The sequence below is a fragment of the Dipodomys ordii genome, unplaced genomic scaffold, assembly GCF_000151885.1.
Source record: "Dipodomys ordii isolate 6190 unplaced genomic scaffold, Dord_2.0 Scaffold146, whole genome shotgun sequence".
NCBI lineage: Eukaryota > Metazoa > Chordata > Mammalia > Rodentia > Heteromyidae > Dipodomys > Dipodomys ordii.
In genome coordinates, this window is record NW_012267362.1 from 2,061,010 (window position 1) to 2,081,314 (window position 20,305).

The 20,305-nt window shown below is 40.6% G+C and overlaps 1 protein-coding gene across 1 annotated transcript in view; it reads left to right on the forward strand.

The window, feature by feature from the left end:
* Window positions 1–11,132: 11,132 nt before the first annotated feature.
* Window positions 11,133–20,305, forward strand: part of Wdr47 (WD repeat domain 47) — a 75,718-nt gene continuing 66,545 nt past the window's right edge. The window contains exons 1-3 of the mRNA XM_013031845.1: window positions 11,133–11,293; window positions 13,808–13,891; window positions 18,448–18,646. Of these exons, the coding sequence (XP_012887299.1) occupies window positions 11,136–11,293; window positions 13,808–13,891; window positions 18,448–18,646 (441 nt within the window). The 5' untranslated portion in view covers window positions 11,133–11,135. The remainder of the gene's footprint in view (window positions 11,294–13,807; window positions 13,892–18,447; window positions 18,647–20,305) is intronic.

A 20,305-nucleotide genomic window follows, 5' to 3' on the forward strand; every position in this document is an offset into this window, starting at 1 on the left:
GCAGGCCGGGAAGGACGGGCTGACGAACGGATGGACTGACGCGCGGGCGACTGGAAAAAAGGACCGACTCCAACCTGAGACTGCCGCCCTCGCGCTCTCACCTCAGCCGGCTGCTTCCAGAGCCCGGCGTCTGGCCCGCTGGGCCGCGTTCCCCTCCGCCGCCACTTGTCCGGGTTCGCCTCGGAGCCTTCAGGTGAGAGCGGCTCTGGGCAGCGGGGGCGGGCCGCCGCACACCGCGGGTTGCCATGGTCACCCGTCGCCACCTGTCACATCCTGACGGGGCTGGGACCCGGCGGCCCCGAGGGCGGCGTTCGCAGCCGGGGAGGCGGGTAGGGCTTTGGGTGGTGCTTGGGAGGCGGTGGGTGGGTGGGCGATGCCGGAGCCGCGTTCGAGCTCACCTGGCCGCCGGAAGAGCCGGAGGGGCCGGAGAGGGCTGATTGCGCTCCGTCTGGCTTCCTGGTCTTCCTGCTGGACGGTGCACGGATCGGGCTGCGCTCGCTTCTCATTCTGGGCACGCCTTGGCTGGATAGGAGGGAGCTGCCAGGCCGGGGCGGGGTGGGGGGGGCAGCGGGGGGCGGCAGCCCCTGGGGGCCGGGTTTGTCCTTCCTGACGTCAGTGGTCAAGGGAGCTGGCCTTTGAAGGGGGGCTGTGGCAGGAGGGGTGGGGGAGAGAGGCAGAGATTGGGTTTGGAATGCGAGGGGCGCCTGCGTCGTGGACGCCGGAGGTTGTAGAGCTCCTAGGGTTAAGTCACTTCTCTACATTGGGGAGAAAAAAATAAGATGGGGGTGAGGCCTTTGGCAAAGGAGCGGGGGTTGGGGGGGGTCAGGAGAGTCAGGGGCCACCTTTGATCAGATAATGTTTTTATTCTCCACCCAGACGTGCAGTTTTTAACTGCGCATGGTATCTGAAGGGAGCTTTTTTTTTTTTTTGGCAACTTGGTTCTCTGCGTAATGAAAGGAGAAGTCTTTGTTCCACCCAGATTCATAGGTTGTGATCTTAACACTTAATTATTGTCTTCCCTTCGTGGTAGAGTTCATAGAATGCTTCAGAAAGTTAATAACACGGGAATTAACATGTAGGCTTTTTAAAGGCTGTGATTTTTTAAAAATGGTAAATCTAATTTTTCCCCCCAATGTCGGCATGGGTTGCATTGACATTTTACTAGAAAGGAGATAAGCCTAAGAGCCCATTTTCCTTTATATGGCACATCCTCAGAATCCTTATGTAGAAAGAACATGTAATGAATCATTTTACCTTACATTTTTGGGGAAAGTAAAGATTGCTTCCAACAGGAAAGAAAATATACAGGGATTAAAGAGACAAGCAGTGATCACTTACTGTAATACAAAAAATAAAATCCTAAACCCTTGAATTTGAGTGCTATTATATGTGATGTGATGTGATGTGATGTGTGTGTGTGTGTGTGTGTGTGTGTGTGTGTGTGTGTGTGTAGTGAGGGGATTTTACCTGTGTCTCCCATCCTTCAACTTCCTAGTTCTTTTTTCCCTTCTTATAAAAACCAGCACTATGAGTGTATCATAAGAGAACAGGAGTTAAAATTATATTTTCAGTTATATAATTGTGTTCATTGTCTTTTTTTGTTGGTGAAATCACTTACAGAATGAACACCATATGATATGCCTAGTATAAACTGCGGTTTGAAAAATACTTCCAAATCAGTATTAAAATGGGCCATTTTCTTTAGCAAATCACTAAACTGGAAATCAGATTACCTGGTTTAAACTTCTCCTTTGCTATAGATTACAATCTTGGAAGAGCTACTTACCTTGCCATTGACTCTGGTTTCTCATTCTGTGCAATGGGGATAATGCTTGCTATTGTTTTTTTTTTTTTTAATCTGGGAATGGATTCTAGAGTTAAATAAAATAATGCATTTGAAAGCACTTTGGAAAAAATATTAAGGCATGTGTTGATTACTTTTTAATAGAGGGGAGCATTGGCAAGGATAACTACATTTTCTGGGTGATCTATTTAACATTTCTAGATCCAGTACTTTTATTTCTTACAGTGACTTTAAAGGGCTCATGGGAACTTCTGCGGTGCATCCTCGCTTTTTGGCAGTATTCTTTATTACTATGGTGAGGTGGACAAAAGGGTGTTTCCTTTCTATATGTGGGTCAGTATTGCTTTCTTGTAAATAAGGCTGTAGCCAATAACTGACTTGAGCTATATTTGGTGCTAAATAATCCTCAGTATGGGTCATTGCTTCCTGTCTAGGAAAGAAATAGCTTTATCCTCTCTGACCTGTGCTTTTCAAGTTGACATATTGGTACCATTAGAAATATGCTGCAGTTATACTAAGATTAAACCTGTGGTCACATAACATGGCACACATTTCTGGAGTTATCAATTTTATTTGGGTAGAAAAATAGTATTTTCATATTAGAACACAAAAAAAAAAGATATAGGAAAGCCTTGGTGCTGGTGGCTCATGTCTGTAATCCTAGCTACTCCAGAGGCTGAGATTTGAGGATTGTAGTTTGAAGCTAGCCTAGGCAGAAAAGTCCTTTCTCATCTCCAGTAAACCACCAAAAAGCCAGAAATGGAGCTGTAGCTCAAGTGGTAAAGTGTCAGCCTTGAGTTATAATGCTGAAGGACAGTGCCCAGTCCCTAGCACCCGAGCCGTTTGCATGCACATGTGTGCATACACACAGAAACACACACACAAATATAAAAGACAATATTCACATTAATTTCAGAGGCAAAATTAAGGAATTTCAAAAGAAATTTCATGTAAAGAGTTTTCTGGGGTTATGGTTTGTTTCTTGTGCCCGTAAGTAGAAAAGTTCAAGAACCCTTGCCTTCAGTTTATTCAGTTAGTGAACAGCAGATGATTACATAGCACAGGAAGGAGGATAGATTCCAGTTGTTGAAACTTTGACATTAAGCAGGGTGCCCGTGGCTCACGCCTATAATCCTAGCTACTCAGGAGGCTGAGATCTGGGATCATGGTTCAAAGCCAGCCCAGGCAGGGAAGTCTGTGAGACTCTTATCTACAATAAACCACTAGAAAACTGGAAGTGGCACTGTAGCTCAAACGGTAGAGTGCTTGCCTTGAGCTGAAGCGTGCAGGGACAGCACCAAAGCCCAGAGTTCAAGCCCCATGACCGACTGAAAAAAAAAAAAAACACAACAAAAACTTTGACATTAGGCTCAACATTAATTAGGCAGGATGTTGTGTTGGAAAGGTCATTGTATTTTTTTTTGGGGGGTCCGGTCATGGGGCCTGAACTCTGGGCCTGGACACTGTCCCTCAGCTCTTCAGCTCAAGGCTAGCGCTCTACCACTTGAGCCACAGCATCACTTCCGGCTTTTTTCTTTTTGCTTATGTGGTGCTAAGGAATCGAACCCAGTGCCTCAGGCATGCAAGGCAAGTGCTCTACCACTGAGCCACCTTCCCAGCCCCAGGTCATTGTATTTTATTTAGTCTGATAGACTTGAACATCCCATTGGCTTTACATTTATTTTTCTATAGAAAAATACCTAACATCTCTTGAGTACTATTGTAATCCTCTGTAGAATGATGGTCCTAGGGTCATAAGAATTTTGTAATGTACAGAGATATTTAGAATGGGGCATGACATATTATAGATTGTACAGTTAATGTTAGTACCTTTTTTCCTTAAGGATGATCCTTTATCCTTTAAAGGAAAACCTTGTTATGCCCTGAATGTCTATGACATTTTATTTGTAATAATATTTTGGTATGCCTTTACACACACACACACACACACACACACACACACACACACATGCACACGCACACATTTGTTTGTTTTTGTGTTGGTTGTGGGGCTTGAACTCAGGGTCTGTGCACTGTCCCTAAGCTTTTTATTTTGCTTAAGGCTAGTGCTCTACCATTTGAGCCACAGCTCCACTCTAGCTGTTTTGGTAGTTAATTGGAGATAAAAGTGTCATGGACTTTCTTGTTTTGTCCTCTATTCTCAGATCTCAGTCTCTTGAGTAGTTAGGACTACAGGTGCAAGCCACTGGTGCCCAGCTTATTTTATATTTTATGTGAACTATTTTCATTCATAAGTCTTTAATATAGTTCTTCATATTCCATTCCACTACCAGCCCACACTTCAATTTTGAGATTACCACATTGAATAGCTACATACTTTAAATGATTTTTCTTCTGTTTTGGGTTTATTTCTGTTCAAGGGTAAAGATCTTGTGAAATACTACATACTTCTTTAAAACTTTTTGTGAACTTATGTTCACCTACTAATGGGTTAATTTTTGCAGCACAGGTCTGGTATAATAGTCTGATATTAGCACCTAGTAAATACTCAGTTTAAAATTTTTTATTTATTTTGTTTTTTGTTTTTATTTATTTATTTATCCAATCCTGTGGCTTGAACTCAGTGTCCCTGAGCTGCTTTTGCTCAAGGCTACCACTTAAGCCGCAGTACCACATTCAGTTTTTCCTGTTTTTGTGGTACTGAAGAATCAAATCCAGGGCTTCATACATGGCAGGCAAGCACTCTACCACTAAGAAACATTCCCAGCCCATTTATTTTTTATATTTATTTATTTTTACCAGTGCTGTGGTTTGAACTCAGGGCCTCATGGTTGCTCGGTTTGCCTGCTCATGGGTTAGCACTCTTATCACTTGAGCCATTCTTCCAGCCAGGCTTTTTGCTGGTTATTTTGGAAATGGAGTCTAGTAAACTTTTCTCCTTGGTTTAACTTTGAGCCTTCATCTTCCAGATCATGGCCTCTTGAGCAGGTAGGATTATGGGTGTAAGCCACCAATGCCAGGCTTTCAAATATTTTTTAAAAAGTGGGTATTGACACCAAACAAGTAGGAGTCTCTTCATATACCTTCTTTTCTGTTTTTTCTTTTTTCAGTAAAGTTTTTTGGTTTTGGAAGTGGATCTGGGATTCAAGTGGTAGAGGACTATCCTTGAGTGGAAAAGCTACGTGATAGCGCGCAGGCTCTGAGTTCAAGCCCCAGTACCAGCACAAAAATAAAATAAATAAAATTTGGATGTTCTCTATCTGTTGTATTTAAAAATAATTGGTCTTCCCAATATTTCTTCGACATAGGGGCTTGAACTCAGGTCCTTGCTCCGTTTGCTTTCTCATGGCTGGCACTTTACTACTGAGGCTATGCCTCCTGTGTGTCCTTTGGACACATTGTCTTAACCAAGGCCTGGTTCTGATGGGAGGAAATTTGTTTATTGAGCACCAGTTACATGCTTGCCAGTAAATTTGGAGCTTTATTTGTCAACATTCTATTTTTCCCACATCTTTAAAATTGACATCAATTAGTAACATAAGTGGTTTTATTTTAACATGTACATATATGCACACAGTGCTTTGGTCAGATTCACCTTTCTATTCTTCTCATTTCCCCTCTCTCCTCCAAAATCAATTTCAACAAGCTTCATCGTTCCATTTTCACATCTGTACGTGAAGTATTTTGACCATATTCACCTTCCTTCACCTCTTTGTTTGCGCTTAACATCCTATTTATAGAATAGGATTTATAGACAGTTGTATATGATAAAGTATACAACTTTGATACTACATATATATGACCCATTTAATTGAAATCATGTTATTTTTTTGTGTGGTTAAGAAATGTTTTATGATTTTGTTGAATCATTGCAAAAGAATATGGAGCCTTATCTAAAATTCTTGAGAAAATTCTATAGCATCAAAATGAACTTAGAGCCTTAATGTTTATTCTCTGTTTAATTCTTTGAGACAGGGTTTTACTCTGTAGCTTAGCTGACCTGGAACTCTGTAGAGTCCAAACTGGTCTCCAAATCTCTATCCTCCTGCCTTAGCCTCCCAACTGCTGGCAATATGTGTGGACCACCAAGTCCTGTTGGCTTAACATTTTCTTTAAATTTTTTATTGTGATTGAGATTACATAAATTTCACAAATTTCATAGTATTGTGAAATAACAATACTTAGTTAAAGTCACAAACACCTTTTAACCTTCATGAGGCAAATTGTCATTATCATGGTCTATAAAGTTTGTGAATTCTATAAACTTTGACAATATAACTATTTCTTCTACATCAAGTGGTAGGTACATATCTTTCCTTTTGCTTAGTGTAAACTGTTTCCTCTATCCCTCTCATTCCCTTCCTCCCATCACTGCCTTTGAGTTGCTTAGTTGGTTTTCATCAATTTCCAGTGCAGCTGATGGGTCCCTCTGTTATATGTTTTCCCCTGTTTCCCCTCTGATTCTGTGACCTTCTCCTAGTTTCCCTCAGATGTGTGCATGTATACCATATATGTGGTCAGCAGCATGGGGTCATTTAGTAATGATATGACTAGATGAGTGGAGGTCCTTTGTTTCTCGAGTCCTGTTTACTTTGTCTTATCTCCTTCCATTTTGTATTTAGCATCCACATATTAGGGAGACCCTGTGCCATTTGTCTCTTTGCTCTAGGCTTATCTCACTCAAAATGATTTTTTTCTAGTTTCATCTATTTCCCTGCAAATGCCATTATTTTGTCCTTTGAAATGGCTGCATAATATTCCATCGTATACAGGTACCACAATTTTTGGATCCACTCATCTGTAGTGGGACATCTGGGTTGTTTCCATATCTTGGCTATTGTGAACAGTGTTGCAATGAACATGGAGGTGCATGTGTCCTTGTATCCTGATTCCTGTTGCTCGGGGTAGATGCCTACGAGTAGTATGGCTGGATCATAGGGGAGGTCTGAGGTACCTCCAGACTGCTTTCCAAAGTGGTTGTATTAGTGTACATTCTCGCCAGCAGTGTAATAGGGTTCCTCTTTTTCTGTATCCCCTCCAGCATTTGTCATTGGCTGAATTTAGGATGTGGGCCATTTTGACTGTGGTAAGGTGGTATGTCAGGGTTGTTTTATTTGCATTTCCTTTACTGGCTTAACCTTTTTAAAACAATTTTTTGAAAACTTGGAAATAGAATTAGGTTGCTTTTCTTTTCCATGTTGAAGAAAAGTTTGGAAATTAAGTTCTGGGCAGTAAAAAACAACAACAGTATTTTACAAATAAATGATATAAAACATCTTTAGGTTTGTTCATTATGAATGTCCTCATTATGCGAAGTGCTAGTTTTAGTGTATATAGTTGTTGACCAGACCAGATTATTCCATACCAGGGAGTATTGTCTTCTATTTTGGTTGTGTTAAGAAAGAGATTCACAAGCTGGACCCTGTGGACTCATGTCTGTAATCTTAGCTACTCAGGAAGCTGAGATCTAAGGATCTGGTTCAGGGCCAGCCCAGGCAAGGAGTCTGTGACACTTACCTCCAATTAACTACTCAAAACAAGCAGGAAGTGGAGCTGTGGCTTAAGTGGTTGAGTACTAGCCTTGAGCAAAAAAGTGGTTGAGTACTAGCCTTGAGCAAAAAGACAGGGACAGCTCCCAGGTGCTGAGTTCATCAAGCATGCACACACACACACACACACACACACACACACACACACACACACGCGATATACAAATATTCTAAGAATGGCCAGGATGTTAGGGGATTTGGAAGCTATGTTTTGTGAAGAGTATTTTTGTAAGGTCCCCTTAAATAGAATTCATAATATCAAGAATGTTCTTATATTGAAAACATAACAGTTAATCTTGATTTTGAGATTCTGCTCTAGTTGGAACCTTGACATAAAACAAAGCCTTTGATCCAAGTGCTGGTAGCTCATACTTGCTATTCTGGATGCTGAAATCTGAGGATCAAGTTTCAAAGCCAGTTTGGGCAGGAAAGTCTGTGAGACTGTTTTATCTCCAATTGACCATCAGAAAGCCAGCAGAGGAGCTGTGGCTCAAGTGATAGAGTTCTTGCCTTGAATGGAAAAGCTAAGGGACATTGTCCTGGCTTGGAGTTAAAAAAAGCCCCAGTACCAGGGGGAGACACACACACACACACACACACACACACACACAAAACACACACCAGGGACACACAAACTTTGAGCTGGGCGCCAGTGGTTCATGCCTGTAGTCCTAGCTACTCAGGAGGCTGAGATCTGAGGATCATGTTCAAAGCCAGCCCGGGCAGGAAAGTCCAAAAGGCAGGAAAGTCCAAAGTCCATGAGACTCTTATCTCCAATAAACCACTAGAAAATTGGAAGTGGCACTGTGGCTCAAGAGGTAGGGCACTAGTCTTGAGCTGAAGAGCTGAGGGACAGTGCCCAGGCCCAGAGTTCAAGTCCCATGACCGCCCCCCCCCCAAAAAAAATAGAACTTTGAGAGCTAGGCTTTTTTTTTATTGTGAAAATATGGTACAGAGGGGTTACAATTACATGGGCAAGATAATGAATACATTTCTTACCAAGCATTGTTGCCTCCTCCTTTGTTTCTCCTTCCCATCTCAACCCCCCCCCCGCCCCACCCCCGAGCTAGACATTTTTGATAGGTTTTTCACTTTAAAATTAATTTTAAAAGTACTTATATAAACAAACAACAAATGTATAAATAAATACAAATGATAAAGAATTTAATAGTCTACTTTCCAGCCAGTCATGGTAACATCTGTAATTCCAGTGCTCTGGAAGCTGAAGCAGGAAAGTAGAAAGTTCAAGACCAGCTTGGTTTACAGTGAAATTCGGTCTCAAAAACAGAAAGTCTAAGCTGAGTGCCAGTGGCTCACCCCTGTAATCCTAGCTACTCAGGTGGCTGAGATCAGAGGATCGTGGTTCAAAGCCAGCCCAGGCAGAAAAGTCTGTGAGACTTTTATCTCCAATAAACCATCAGAAAACTGGAAGTGGTGCTGTAGCTCAAGATGTAGTGTGCTAGTCTTGAGCTGAAGAGCTGAGGGACAGTGCCTAGGCCCAGAGTTCAAGCCCCACAACTGACAAAAAAAAAAAACACAAAAAAACCAAAAACCCACAAAACAGTAAGTCTCCCCTTGCTCACTTATCCTTCCTGGATCCATGTCCTTCATTACAATTCTATTCCTCTATTCAGAGATAACCACACTGAACTTCTGGATTTTTCTTTGTGTATTTTATTTATTTATTTTTTGTACTAGTCCTAGGGTTTGAATTCAGGGCCTGGCTGTTGTCTTTGAGGTTTTTTTTGTTTTGTTTTCTCTCTGCCCTCAAGGATAGCTCTCTACCACTTGAGCCATACCTCCACTTTGGGTTTTTTGGTAGCCAGTTGGACATAAGAGTCTCATAGATGTCTGTCCCCAGGTTGGCTTTGAACTGGGCTCTTTAGATCTCAGCCTCCCAAGTAGCTAGGATTACAGGTGTGATATACTGCATCTGGCATTAAACAAATATATTTTTTTATTTTGGTCTGGTCGTGGGGCCTGAACTCTGGGCCTGGGCGCTGTCCCTCAGCTCTTCAGCTGGGCCTGGGCGCTGTCCCTCAGCTCTTCAGCGCAAGGCTAGCGCTCTCCCACTTAAGCCACGCCACCACTTCCGGCTTTTTTCTTTTTGCTTATGTGGTGCTGAGGAATCGAACCCAGGGCCTCAAGCATGCAAGGCAAACGCTCTACCACTGAGCCACCTTCCCAGCCCTAAACAAATATTTATTAATAGCTACATTATTCTATGATGGCTTTCTCTCAGGTTGTATAGTTCTGTATCACTGCATTTGTATATATAGTATGGATTATCCATTTAATTGTCTGCTGGTGATTTTGAGTTTTACCTACTAAAAGCAAATCATTTGTTTCATTTTAATTTTGATTTTGATTTTTTTGTTTTCTGAGACAATATCTCACTGTGAAGCATGAGAGGCATGGAACTTGTTATATAATCTAGGCTGGCCTCAGTCTCCTTCAGCTTTCTGAGAGCTAGGGTTACAGGTGTGTACCACCATGCCCAGCACAAATCTTTAAGGAACATAGAAATGTTCCTACATATGTTGGGTCTTCGTCCTTCCCACAAAAGACAGACGGGGTCCGAGGAAAGGTAAGTGCGGAGCTCGCCAGTTCCCTAGCCTCCTTCAGCCCAGGAGACAATCAGACACAGCGGGGAGCCAAATCCAGCAGGTAGAAAAACTCGTTTATTAACAGAGAGCAGCCCCTTTTAAAGACAAAAAGGGTGGGTGGTATGGTAAGGGAGGAAGAGGAACCAATTACTGTCAAGGTCACACCCTATCATTCACCTGAGCCTTCACGGGCTGGTTAGGTACTGATCAGAAGATCAATTGGGGTCTGCCCACTCTACTCTCTCCCAGAGCTATCTTGGCTGGCCATGTGCTCTACAGTAAATTAGGCTCTGCCCACTCAACCCCCTCCCAGCGCCATCTTTGCTGCCCATGTGCTCCATACATATATGTCTTTTTGTACCTGGGAGGTTGGTTAAAATAAGATGGTCTGGTGAGAAAGATAAGACTTGTAGCCTTATTTCATTTAATAAAGTTTTTTGTTTTGTTTTGGGTTTGGTATTGGGACTTGAGCTTTTGCTCAGCTTCTGCTCAATGCTGGTACTCTACCGCTTGAGCCACATCTTCACTTCTGACTTTTTGCTGGTTAATTGGAGATAGGAATCTCATGAATGTGTCTGCCCAGGGTTTGAACTGGGATCCTGATGAGCTTTCTTTGCAGCTAGTAATTTTTTGTGTTGTTCGGAGTCTTTTTTTCCCTTTCTTATTTTTCTCTGAGTCTTTATATTAGAAAAACAACAACTTAGGTTATTTAACTTTTGGCATCATCTGTAAAATGAAATGTTAAACTAATGCCCTTACAGCCCTTCAGGTTCTAAAGTTTTATTATCATACAACTTATATCCTCAATGATATCAAATGTCATTGACATTACCAATATGACATTAATCTACCACTGTCACATTTTAACTTAGGCTTTTTTGTTTGACTCTAATGTAGATATTGCTGCTGGATTGTAAACTTGTAAGGACAGGATCAGTGTGTCCTGAGATGTTAAATGCTTACTGAATGAATATTTTAGGGCATCCTTCTGACAGTGTATTTAGAACATTGTGGAATAAGTTGGGTTCTCCCAGTACACTAGGGCCTCACACATGCCAGGCAGGTATGACTTTGTTTTGGTAAGTCATTTTCACTTCAGAATTCCCTTACCAAACATTCCCAAGAAACCTGTGTAGTTTCTATGCAGTAAAACAGATATAAAACAATAGGACTAACTTTTTTTTTGTTATTCTGTTTACTACTTAGGCTATCAATATGACGGCTGAAGAAACAGTGAACGTAAAAGAGGTTGAAATCATTAAGCTAATTTTGGACTTCTTGAATTCAAAGAAGCTTCACATTAGTATGTTGGCTCTTGAGAAGGAAAGTGGTGTCATAAATGGTCTATTTTCAGATGATATGCTCTTCCTGAGGTATGATTTCATTATTACTCTGAAGTTTATAGTGCCTTCAAAAATGTTAAGTATTGGGCTGGGAAGGTGGCTCAGTGGTAGAGTGCTTGCCTCGCATGCATGAAGCCATGGGTTCCATTTCTCAGCACCACGTAAACAGAAAAAAACAGAAGTGGCACTGTGGCTGAAGTGGTAGAGTACTAGCCTTGAGCTGAAGAGCTGAGGGACAGCGCTCAAGCCTACAGTTCAAGCCCTACGTATGGAAAAAAAGTTAAATATTACTATTATATATAGATTTAAAAATAGAACTTTATAATAATTCAGGACTAAGTAGTATTTTCAAGTATTTTTATAATGGAGCATTTACAAAATACTGTGATGTTTTCATAGAATATTTTCAGTAGTAAAACCCAGAGGTCTTAAACAAGAATCATAACTCCTGTTTTATCCATTAATATCATAAGGATCTTCTCTGATTACAAATTTATTGATACATTAATAATTTTCAACTTAATTTTCCAATGTTTGTTCTTCTATTTTTAGAGAATTATTTTCAATTTTCTTAAATGCTTTACTGAGTGGCTTTTATACATGAGACTTTTTCTATAGCTTAGATTATTTCCTTAGGAAAAGATTCTTGGAGTTGGAATTGCAAAGCAAAGGGAATTGATGTATTTGCCAAAATGGAAAGCTAAATATATCTCAATTTGAATTGGATGGAAAAAAAGATCCCACATTTCCAGGCAGAATGTATTCTATTTTTATGCAATAGCAAAAAGTACATGTTATTGGGCAAAATGAGTTTTCCTTAAAAAATACAAAGCTTTATCATTAAAGTTTATTTACATTTGTATTTCTATCACTTATGCTGTGGTCTTCCAGATTTTGGGGGCTTACTGAGTGATGTAACTGGTATGAGGCTGTGTTCTTTTGGTTCTGTTTCAAGTACTGATATTTCTGGAATTTTGTACTAGTTTTTAAATATCTGCAGGATCCTGTAGGTTTATAATGAAATTTAACTGATGTTGAGGTGAAGTGCACAGAATTACCAATGCATAGAATTACCCAGACAGTAAGTATCTTTGAAATTGTGTCTTCCTGTTTTTTAAAACATAATAATTAAAAATGTTCCTTTATAAGCAGAATCATATGTTGTCAATTTTATATGATAAGTCCTTCTGCCCATCTTTCTGTTTCTATATTTTACTGTTACAAAGTATTCAAAAATAGGGAAATTGTTATTGTATAAGAAGAAAGAGTACCTTGGAACTTTTGGAAACTTTACAGACCACTTAAAGGAGGATGAAAATTGTTCTTGTTCCTTGCTGTTTCCTCTGATCTCTACTTGTTTTGACTTTGGTTTTTGTGTGCCAGTACTGGGGTCTTGAACTGCACCCTAACTTTTTTGTTGTTGGTCGGTCATGGAGCTTGAATTGAGGGCCTGGGTACTGTCCCTGAGGTCTTTTTCTGAAGACTAGCTCTCTATCACTTTGAGCCACAGCTCCAGTTCTGGTTTTCTGGTGGTTAATTTGAGATAAGAGTATCATGGACTTTCCTGCATGGGCTGGCTTTGAACCACAATCCTGAGATCTCAGACTCCTGAGTAGCTAGGATTACAGGCGTGAGCCACCAGCACTGGGCTTTATTTAACTTTTATATTTGGACTCTATGACTTGAGCTACACTTTCAGTTCTGGCTTTTTTGCTGGTTAATTGGAAATAAAGAGTTACAGTATTGGGGTTGAATCTAGCTAGGGCTTGTCTATACATGCTTGTCAAGATTTGACCACTAATAGTCTTTTAATAATACATACTTTATTTAGCCAGATGCTGGTGGTAGATCAGGCCTATGATCATAGCTATTTAAGAGACTGAGATATGGAAGATCATGGTTTGAAGCCAGCCCAGGCAGAAAAGTCCAAGGAACTATCTCCAATTAATCATCAAAAATACTGGCCCAAATAGTAGAGTATTAGCCATGAGTAGAAAAGCTGAGCAAGAACTCAAAGCCCTGAATTCAGGTCTTGGTATTGGCACCAAAAAAGAAAATAAAATACTAGCTTTAAAACTGAAGATGAATAGAGAAATAAGGAACTTTTTTGTTTAAAGTATAAAGTTCTTTTTTTTTTTTTTTTTGATTGGTCATGGGCCTTGAACTCTGGGCCTGAGTGCTGTTCCTCAGCTCTTTAGCTCAAGGCTAGCGCTCTACCACTTGAGTTACAGCGCCACTTACGGTTTTCTGGTGGTTTATTGGAGATAAGAGTTTCACAGACTTTCCTGCCCAGGCTGGCTTTGAACCGTGATCCTCAGATCTCAGCCTCCTGAGTAGCTAGGATTACAGGTGTGAGCCACTGGCGCCCGGCTAAAGTTCTTTTAGAGATCAAAATTATATTTATGCTAACACGAGGAGTGAATGCAGAATCATAAATTCTTTTCATAGATAATATGTCATCACTGGTGTGAAAAATTGTTTTAGTGTTTGAGTATCATCTATTAACATATTCTAAATTTGATAGTGTTCTGGATTTTTCTTTAGGCAACTAATCCTTGATGGTCAATGGGATGAAGTTCTTCAGTTCATTCAGCCTCTAGAATGTATGGAAAAGTTTGACAAAAAAAGGTAGGTAAGACTTTATACAAAGTTTTAGTGCTTTGTCATTGTCAGAAATATAGCAAAAAAAAACCCAAAAATTTTAAACAGGACTTTTCTAAAGCAGTATAACCAACCATACTAAGTTGGAGCACTTCTGCAGGACAAGTTGCATATGCTTCGAATATCTGCAGCTCTGATATGCACATCCTTTTGCTCAATAGTGTGTAAAAAATCCTAAGGGTTGTGTCTTCATAATAGCATGAAAGCTTTAGGTTTCTATTGTTTCTCATGAGTTGTCATCTATAATTTGTATCCTTAATCTCTTATAATTCAATGTGTCTGCCTGCCTGCTTTCTTCTTTTCTTTCTACCTTAATTTCTTCATTCCTTTCCTGGAAGAAAGGAAAATTTTTGTACTGGGACTTGAACTCATTATCTAACATTCTTACTTGACTTTTTTCTGTTCAATTCTGGCACTTGATCACTTGAGCCACAGACTTACTTCTGGCTTTTTGCTAGTTAATTAGAGAAGAGCCTGACAAACTTTTCCATCCAAGCTGTCTTCAAAATATGATCCTCAGATCTCAGCTTCCTATGTACTGAGGATTATGGGTGTAAGCTACTAGCTCCTGGCATGAAATTTTGGTCATTGTTTCTTCAAATTTTCTCTTCCATATCTTTATGGTATTAGGAATTGAATCCAGGGCCTCACACATGCTAGATGAGTTTTCTACCACTTGAACTATGGTCCCAGGCTTTGTTTTTATTTTAATTTTTTTGAGACAGTTTCTTTATCTTTACCTAGGCATGCCTTGAACTCCCCATCCTCTTTGTCACCACCTTCCAGGTAGCTGGGATTACAGGTGTGCTGCCATGCTCATGTCTCCTATCTCTTTGCCTCTGGGTCATGATGTTAGATAAATTGCTTTTTGTGACACAGGACTGAGGCCTTACTATTTAATTTTTTGGTGGTGATGGAGATTGAACCGACATTCTCACACATGCTAACTAGGTGCTATAGCATTGAGTCAAACCATAGTATCTCTCTAAATTTTGGGGGAACACCTATGTATGTCAGTATATCAGGCTGGTCTTGTCCTTGAAATCCTCTTGCTTTTGCCCTCTGAGTGTTAGGATTATAGGCATATGCTTACATGTGGTACTGGGGTTTGAACTCTGAGCCTTGCTCTTCATAGGCAAGCACTCATGACCCAATGTTCAGTGCTTTTGTTTTTAGTTTGATTTTCAGATAGGCACTTGCCCTAACTTTGTCTGGTCTAGTCTTGGACCTTTATTTCCTGAGTAGCTAGACAAAAGGTGTGAGCCACCATTCCTGGGTTTTTGAGATAAGATTTTGATAACTGCATTAGCTGTCCTCCAAACTGTGATCTTCCTGTTTCTGCCTCCTGCATAGCTGGGAATACAAACATGTACTTTTGAAGCTACATCCCACGCTGTAGATTCATTCTTCAGTTCTGTTATTCTTAAATTTGGTTATCTTCATTTGAAAAATTAATTTTTATGCAGTCATTAATTTTGTTAACCTCAAAATGCAAATTTGTCTGCCCTCTAGTGGATACCAGCTGAAATGTCTGTTTGGTTTTTTGACTTTTCTGTTGCTTTTTGGGGGCTCCTTGGAATCTTCCTTGTACCCTCATAGTTTAGGAGATAAGCAAAGCCTCTGGTAGATTTTAGTATATTTCTTTTTCTTTCTTTCTTTTTCTTTTTGCCAGTCCTGGGTCTTCAACTCTGGGCCTAGGCACTGTTCCTGAGCTTTTGCTCAAGGGTAGCGCTCTACTACTTGAGCCACAGCACCACTTCTGGCTTTTTCTGAGTAGTTTATTGGAGATAAGAGTCTCACAGACTTTCCTGCCAGAGCTGGCTTTGAACCACGATCCTCAGATTCCAGCCTCTTGAGTAGCTAGGATTACAGGCGTGAGCCACTGATGCCCAGCAATTTTAGTGTATTTCTTACTGTGGTTCCCTCTTATTGTGGATTCCTCTCACATTTCATCTGTTGTGGGAATACTGAACTCATTCATTCATTCATTCATTGTGCCCATACTATGTCTTACACTCAGGGCCTGGGTGCTGTCCCTTAGCTTTTATTATTCAAGACTGCACTCTAGGGGCTGGGAAGGTAGCTCAGTGGTAGAGCGCTTGCCTTGCATGCCTGAGGCCCTGAGTTCGATTCCTCAGCACCACATAAGCAAAAAGAAAAAAGCCAGAAGTGGTGCTGCGACTCAAGTGGTAGAGCACTAGCCTTGAACTGAAGAGCTGAGGGACAGCACCCAGGCCCAGAGTACAGGCCACACGACCGGACCCCCCCCCCCAAAAAAAAAAAGACTGCATTCTACCACTTGAGCCATAGCTTTTTATTTCTGGCTTTTTGGTGGTTAATTAAGATAGGAATCTCATGGACTTTCTTGTCTAGGCTGGCTTTGAACTGTGATCCTCAGATCACAGCTGTGAAACCAAGCCTTTTGAGTAGCTAAAATTATAGGCATAAGCCACTGGTGGTTGGCAGTACCAAACTTTTTGTTGGCTTTTCAGGCCTGTGACTTCTAACGCTTCAGCTTTCTGCTTGAGTTCTAGTTTGCATGAGTGGACTGGGGAGTGCCTTCAGCTGGAAAGCCTTTATAACTTTTGGATTTTACCCCTTAAAGTGATCATTTTCCAAGAACAGCCGGGCACTCACTGGTGGTTAACACCTGTAATTCTACCTATATAAGAGGCTGAGAACTGTTTAAACCAGCTGAAGTGTTTTTCATTTTCCTACCCTTTCTGCCCTATTTTTACCAGATTATACTAATGTTAAAGGAGGGGAGGAGGCTTAGCTCAAATAGCGCTTGCATAAGTACAATTGTTGGAGTTCAAGATGCAGAGCCATATTGAAAATAAAATATATAGGGGCTGGGAAGGTGGCTCAGTGGTAGAGCGCTTACCTTGCAATGCATGAGGCCCTGGGTTTGATTCCCCAGCACCACATAAACAAAAAAAGAAAAAAGCCAGAAGTGGCGCTGTGGCTCAAGTGGTAGAGCGCTAGCCTTGAGCTGAAGAGCTGAGGGACAGCACCCAGGCCCAGAGTTCAGGCCCCACAACCGGACCAAAAAAAAAAAAATAAAATATATAAAAACACATTAAATTGGATGTCAGTGGCTCACGCCTGTAATCCTTGCTATTTAGGAGGCTGAGATCTGAGAAGGTCAAAGCCAGCCTGGACAGGAAATTCCGTGATACTGACAGGAAATTCCATGATACTCTTGTCTCCAATTAGTTATCAAAAAGTTGGAAGTGGAGCTCTGGCTCCAATGGTAGAGAACTAGTTTTGAGCAAAAATGCTCAGGGTCAGTGTTCAGGTCCTGAATTTAAGCCCTAGGCCTAGCATGTGTGTGCGCACACACACGCACACAAACACACACACACATGCGCACGCGCGTGCACGAAAAAAAAACATTAAAAATTAAAAAGCAGGGGCTGGGAAGGTGGCTCAGTGGTAGAGCACTTTCCTTGCATGCCTGAGGCCCTGGGTTCAATTCCCCAGCACCACATAAGCAAAAAGAAAAAAAGCCCGAAGTGGCGCTGTGGCTCAAGTGGTAGAGTGCTAGCCTTGAGCTGAAGAGCTGAGGGACCAGCGCCCAGGCCCAGAGTTCAGGCCCCACGACCAGACCCAAAAATAAATAAATAAATAATAAAATAAAAAATAAAAAGCAGGAGGTGGTGCCTACCTTCACCTCTTGAGTAGTTTAAATGATTGGGATTTTAGTTATGTATCATCATGATTGGTTAAAACTTAATTTTTTTGCAGATTTAATATTGGATTTAAAATTTTTTCTTTGTGAGTATTAAAATGTGGTTACTTTCAATTAAATTTTTTCAGCTCTGACTTCAATGTGATAAGAAACTTAGGGAAATATTTCAGGAGTTTTCTGAAAGCAAGTTTTACAGTAATTTACAAGTTGATTTATCAGACACTGGAGAATTAATTTTTTTTAGCCAGTCCTGGGGCTTGAACGCAGGGCCTGGACACTGTCCCTGAGCTTCTTTTGCTCAAGACTAACACTCTACCACTTGAGTCACAGTGCCACTTCCTGCTTTTTCTGTTTATATGGTACTGAGGTATCAAACTCGGGGCTTCATGCATGCTAGGCAAGCACTCTACTACTACACCACATTCCCAGCCTGGAAAATTAATATTTTAAAGAAGTTTCTTTTAAAATAAATAATTAGTCCTGTAAAACAAACCTGGCCAAATTGGTGATATAGCTCACTATTAGAATATTACCTAGTAGGAACAGGCCTTGGGTTTGATCCCTAGCACTAGTTTCTTGCTTCAGAAACTTAAGCACTTTTCTAGTATTGGACATTGCTATCATTTCAGCTTTTGAGTTGTATTTATATTTTGAGAGAAGGCCTCACCATGTAGCATAGATAGGCCTTGAATTCATGATTTTCCTGTCTTAGCCTCCCAAGTGCTGGGTTCATTGTCATACACTCCCTATGCCAGGCATCTATCATTTAGCTTTTAATCCTTAAAACAAATTTAAATCCTTTTAATGATTCATTTTTATTTTTTCTACACAGGTTTCGTTATATTATCCTGAAGCAGAAGTTTTTAGAAGCTTTATGTGTTAACAATGCAATGTCAGCAGAAGATGAGCCCCAGCATGTAAGATTTTTATTCCTGAAGGTTTGCGCCATAGTCTTGTTTTCAGTCATAAGTATTTCATTTGCTAACACAAAAGATCGTTATGCATTTTCAAAGTTTTTCTGCACCGGGATGGCACAGGATCTGCTATTTTGTAGATGTACTCCTTTCAGTCTGTTGTGCTCTAAGCTTACTCTATGATTTAAGCCAAGATGATGTGTGAATAGTTAGCTAATTGAAGAAGTGTGTGCTCTTCATTTGAGATAAGTGAGGCGACTTGGTGAGTCATCATTGCTTCTTTTATTCTAGGAATGGGTTGGGTAGGTTTGCCTCCTTTTTCTCTATGCATTCAGTATTTTCTTGGTCCAGTGATAGTTTTTGAGTCAATATTTGAATGTATGACTATTTTAAACTCAGAAATATTAATTCAATTTGATTGGAAAGTTATTTTTATTTATTTTTTGTACAAATTCTGGGTCTTGAACTCAGGATCTGGAGCATTTTTGCTCAAGGCTAGCACTTTAACTATAGTTCCACTTTTGGCTTTTTGGTGGTTAATTAAAGATAGGAGTCTTACAGACTTTCCTGCCTAGGTTGGCGTTGAGCTGTGATCCTCAGATCTCAGCCTTAACACTGGCACTTGGTTGTACTGTTGTTAAAGTAAATCAGTTGTAAATGTTCCCTGGTCTTGATCTCCATACAAATTTGTTCTGAGGCAAGTTGGGACTAAGAAAATGGCTCTTTTCAATGGTCAGATGTTCCACTCTGAGGCAACAGAGAATGTGTCTGTATGTTCACCAAAAGACGGACAAAAAAGTCTGCATGACAGCCCCAAACCAGAAATAATCCCAATGCTAAGCCATATAAGAACAAATGACAAAGATTGTTCCATTTATACTATGGATGACTCTCCAATGATGTGAATAAACCAGTTACAACCACAAGCAAGAATGGAAACTGAGGGAAGAGTGGGAAGGAGGTAGTGGGTGAAGATGAAAGGTTGTATGAGAGGGGATGCAGGGGCCTGGAGGTATTCTGCTGTGTTGGAAATGTTCTGTTTGCTAACCTGGCTACTGGTGCCATGGGTATGTTTGTTCTTGATAAATGACATTTTTTTTATTTTTATACCTTTTCATTGAAGTGTAAGTTATTAAGTTATGCCTCAATAAAAAAGGAAGTGTTTTATATGGAGAAAGAAAAAGAAAATAGCTCTTTTGAATTTAGATAAGCCAAATAGTAAGCTTTATTAGCATGCAAATATTGATGTGGTTAAGTTTTATTCTTAAAAAAAAATACCTTTGAAGCCAGACACTGGAGGCTTACTCTAAAGTAATGACCCAGGAGGCTGAGATCAGAGGAACAAGGTTTGAAGCCAACCTGGGTAGAAAATATGTGTGAGACTATCTCCAAATAACTAGTAAAATTCTGGACTGGTAGCTCAAATGGTAGAATGCCCACTGAGAACACGAAAGTTAAGAGGGCCAGAACTAAAAGCCCTGATACCAGCAGAAGGAAAGAAGGAAAGAAAGAGGGAGGAGGTAAGGTGGGAGAGAAGGAAGAAAGAAAGAGACAGACAGAGACAGAGAGACAGAGAATTTATATATTTGAACCACACATAGTGGTATATGCCTATATTTCCAGCATCCGGGAGGCTGAGATAGGAGTTCAAGGTCAGCCTGAGCTACATAATGAGATGCTATCTCAAAAAGTAAAATTAGGGCTGGGAAGGTGGCTCAGTGGTAGAGTGCTTGCCTTGCATGCATGAGGCCCTGGGTTCGATTCCTCAGCACCACA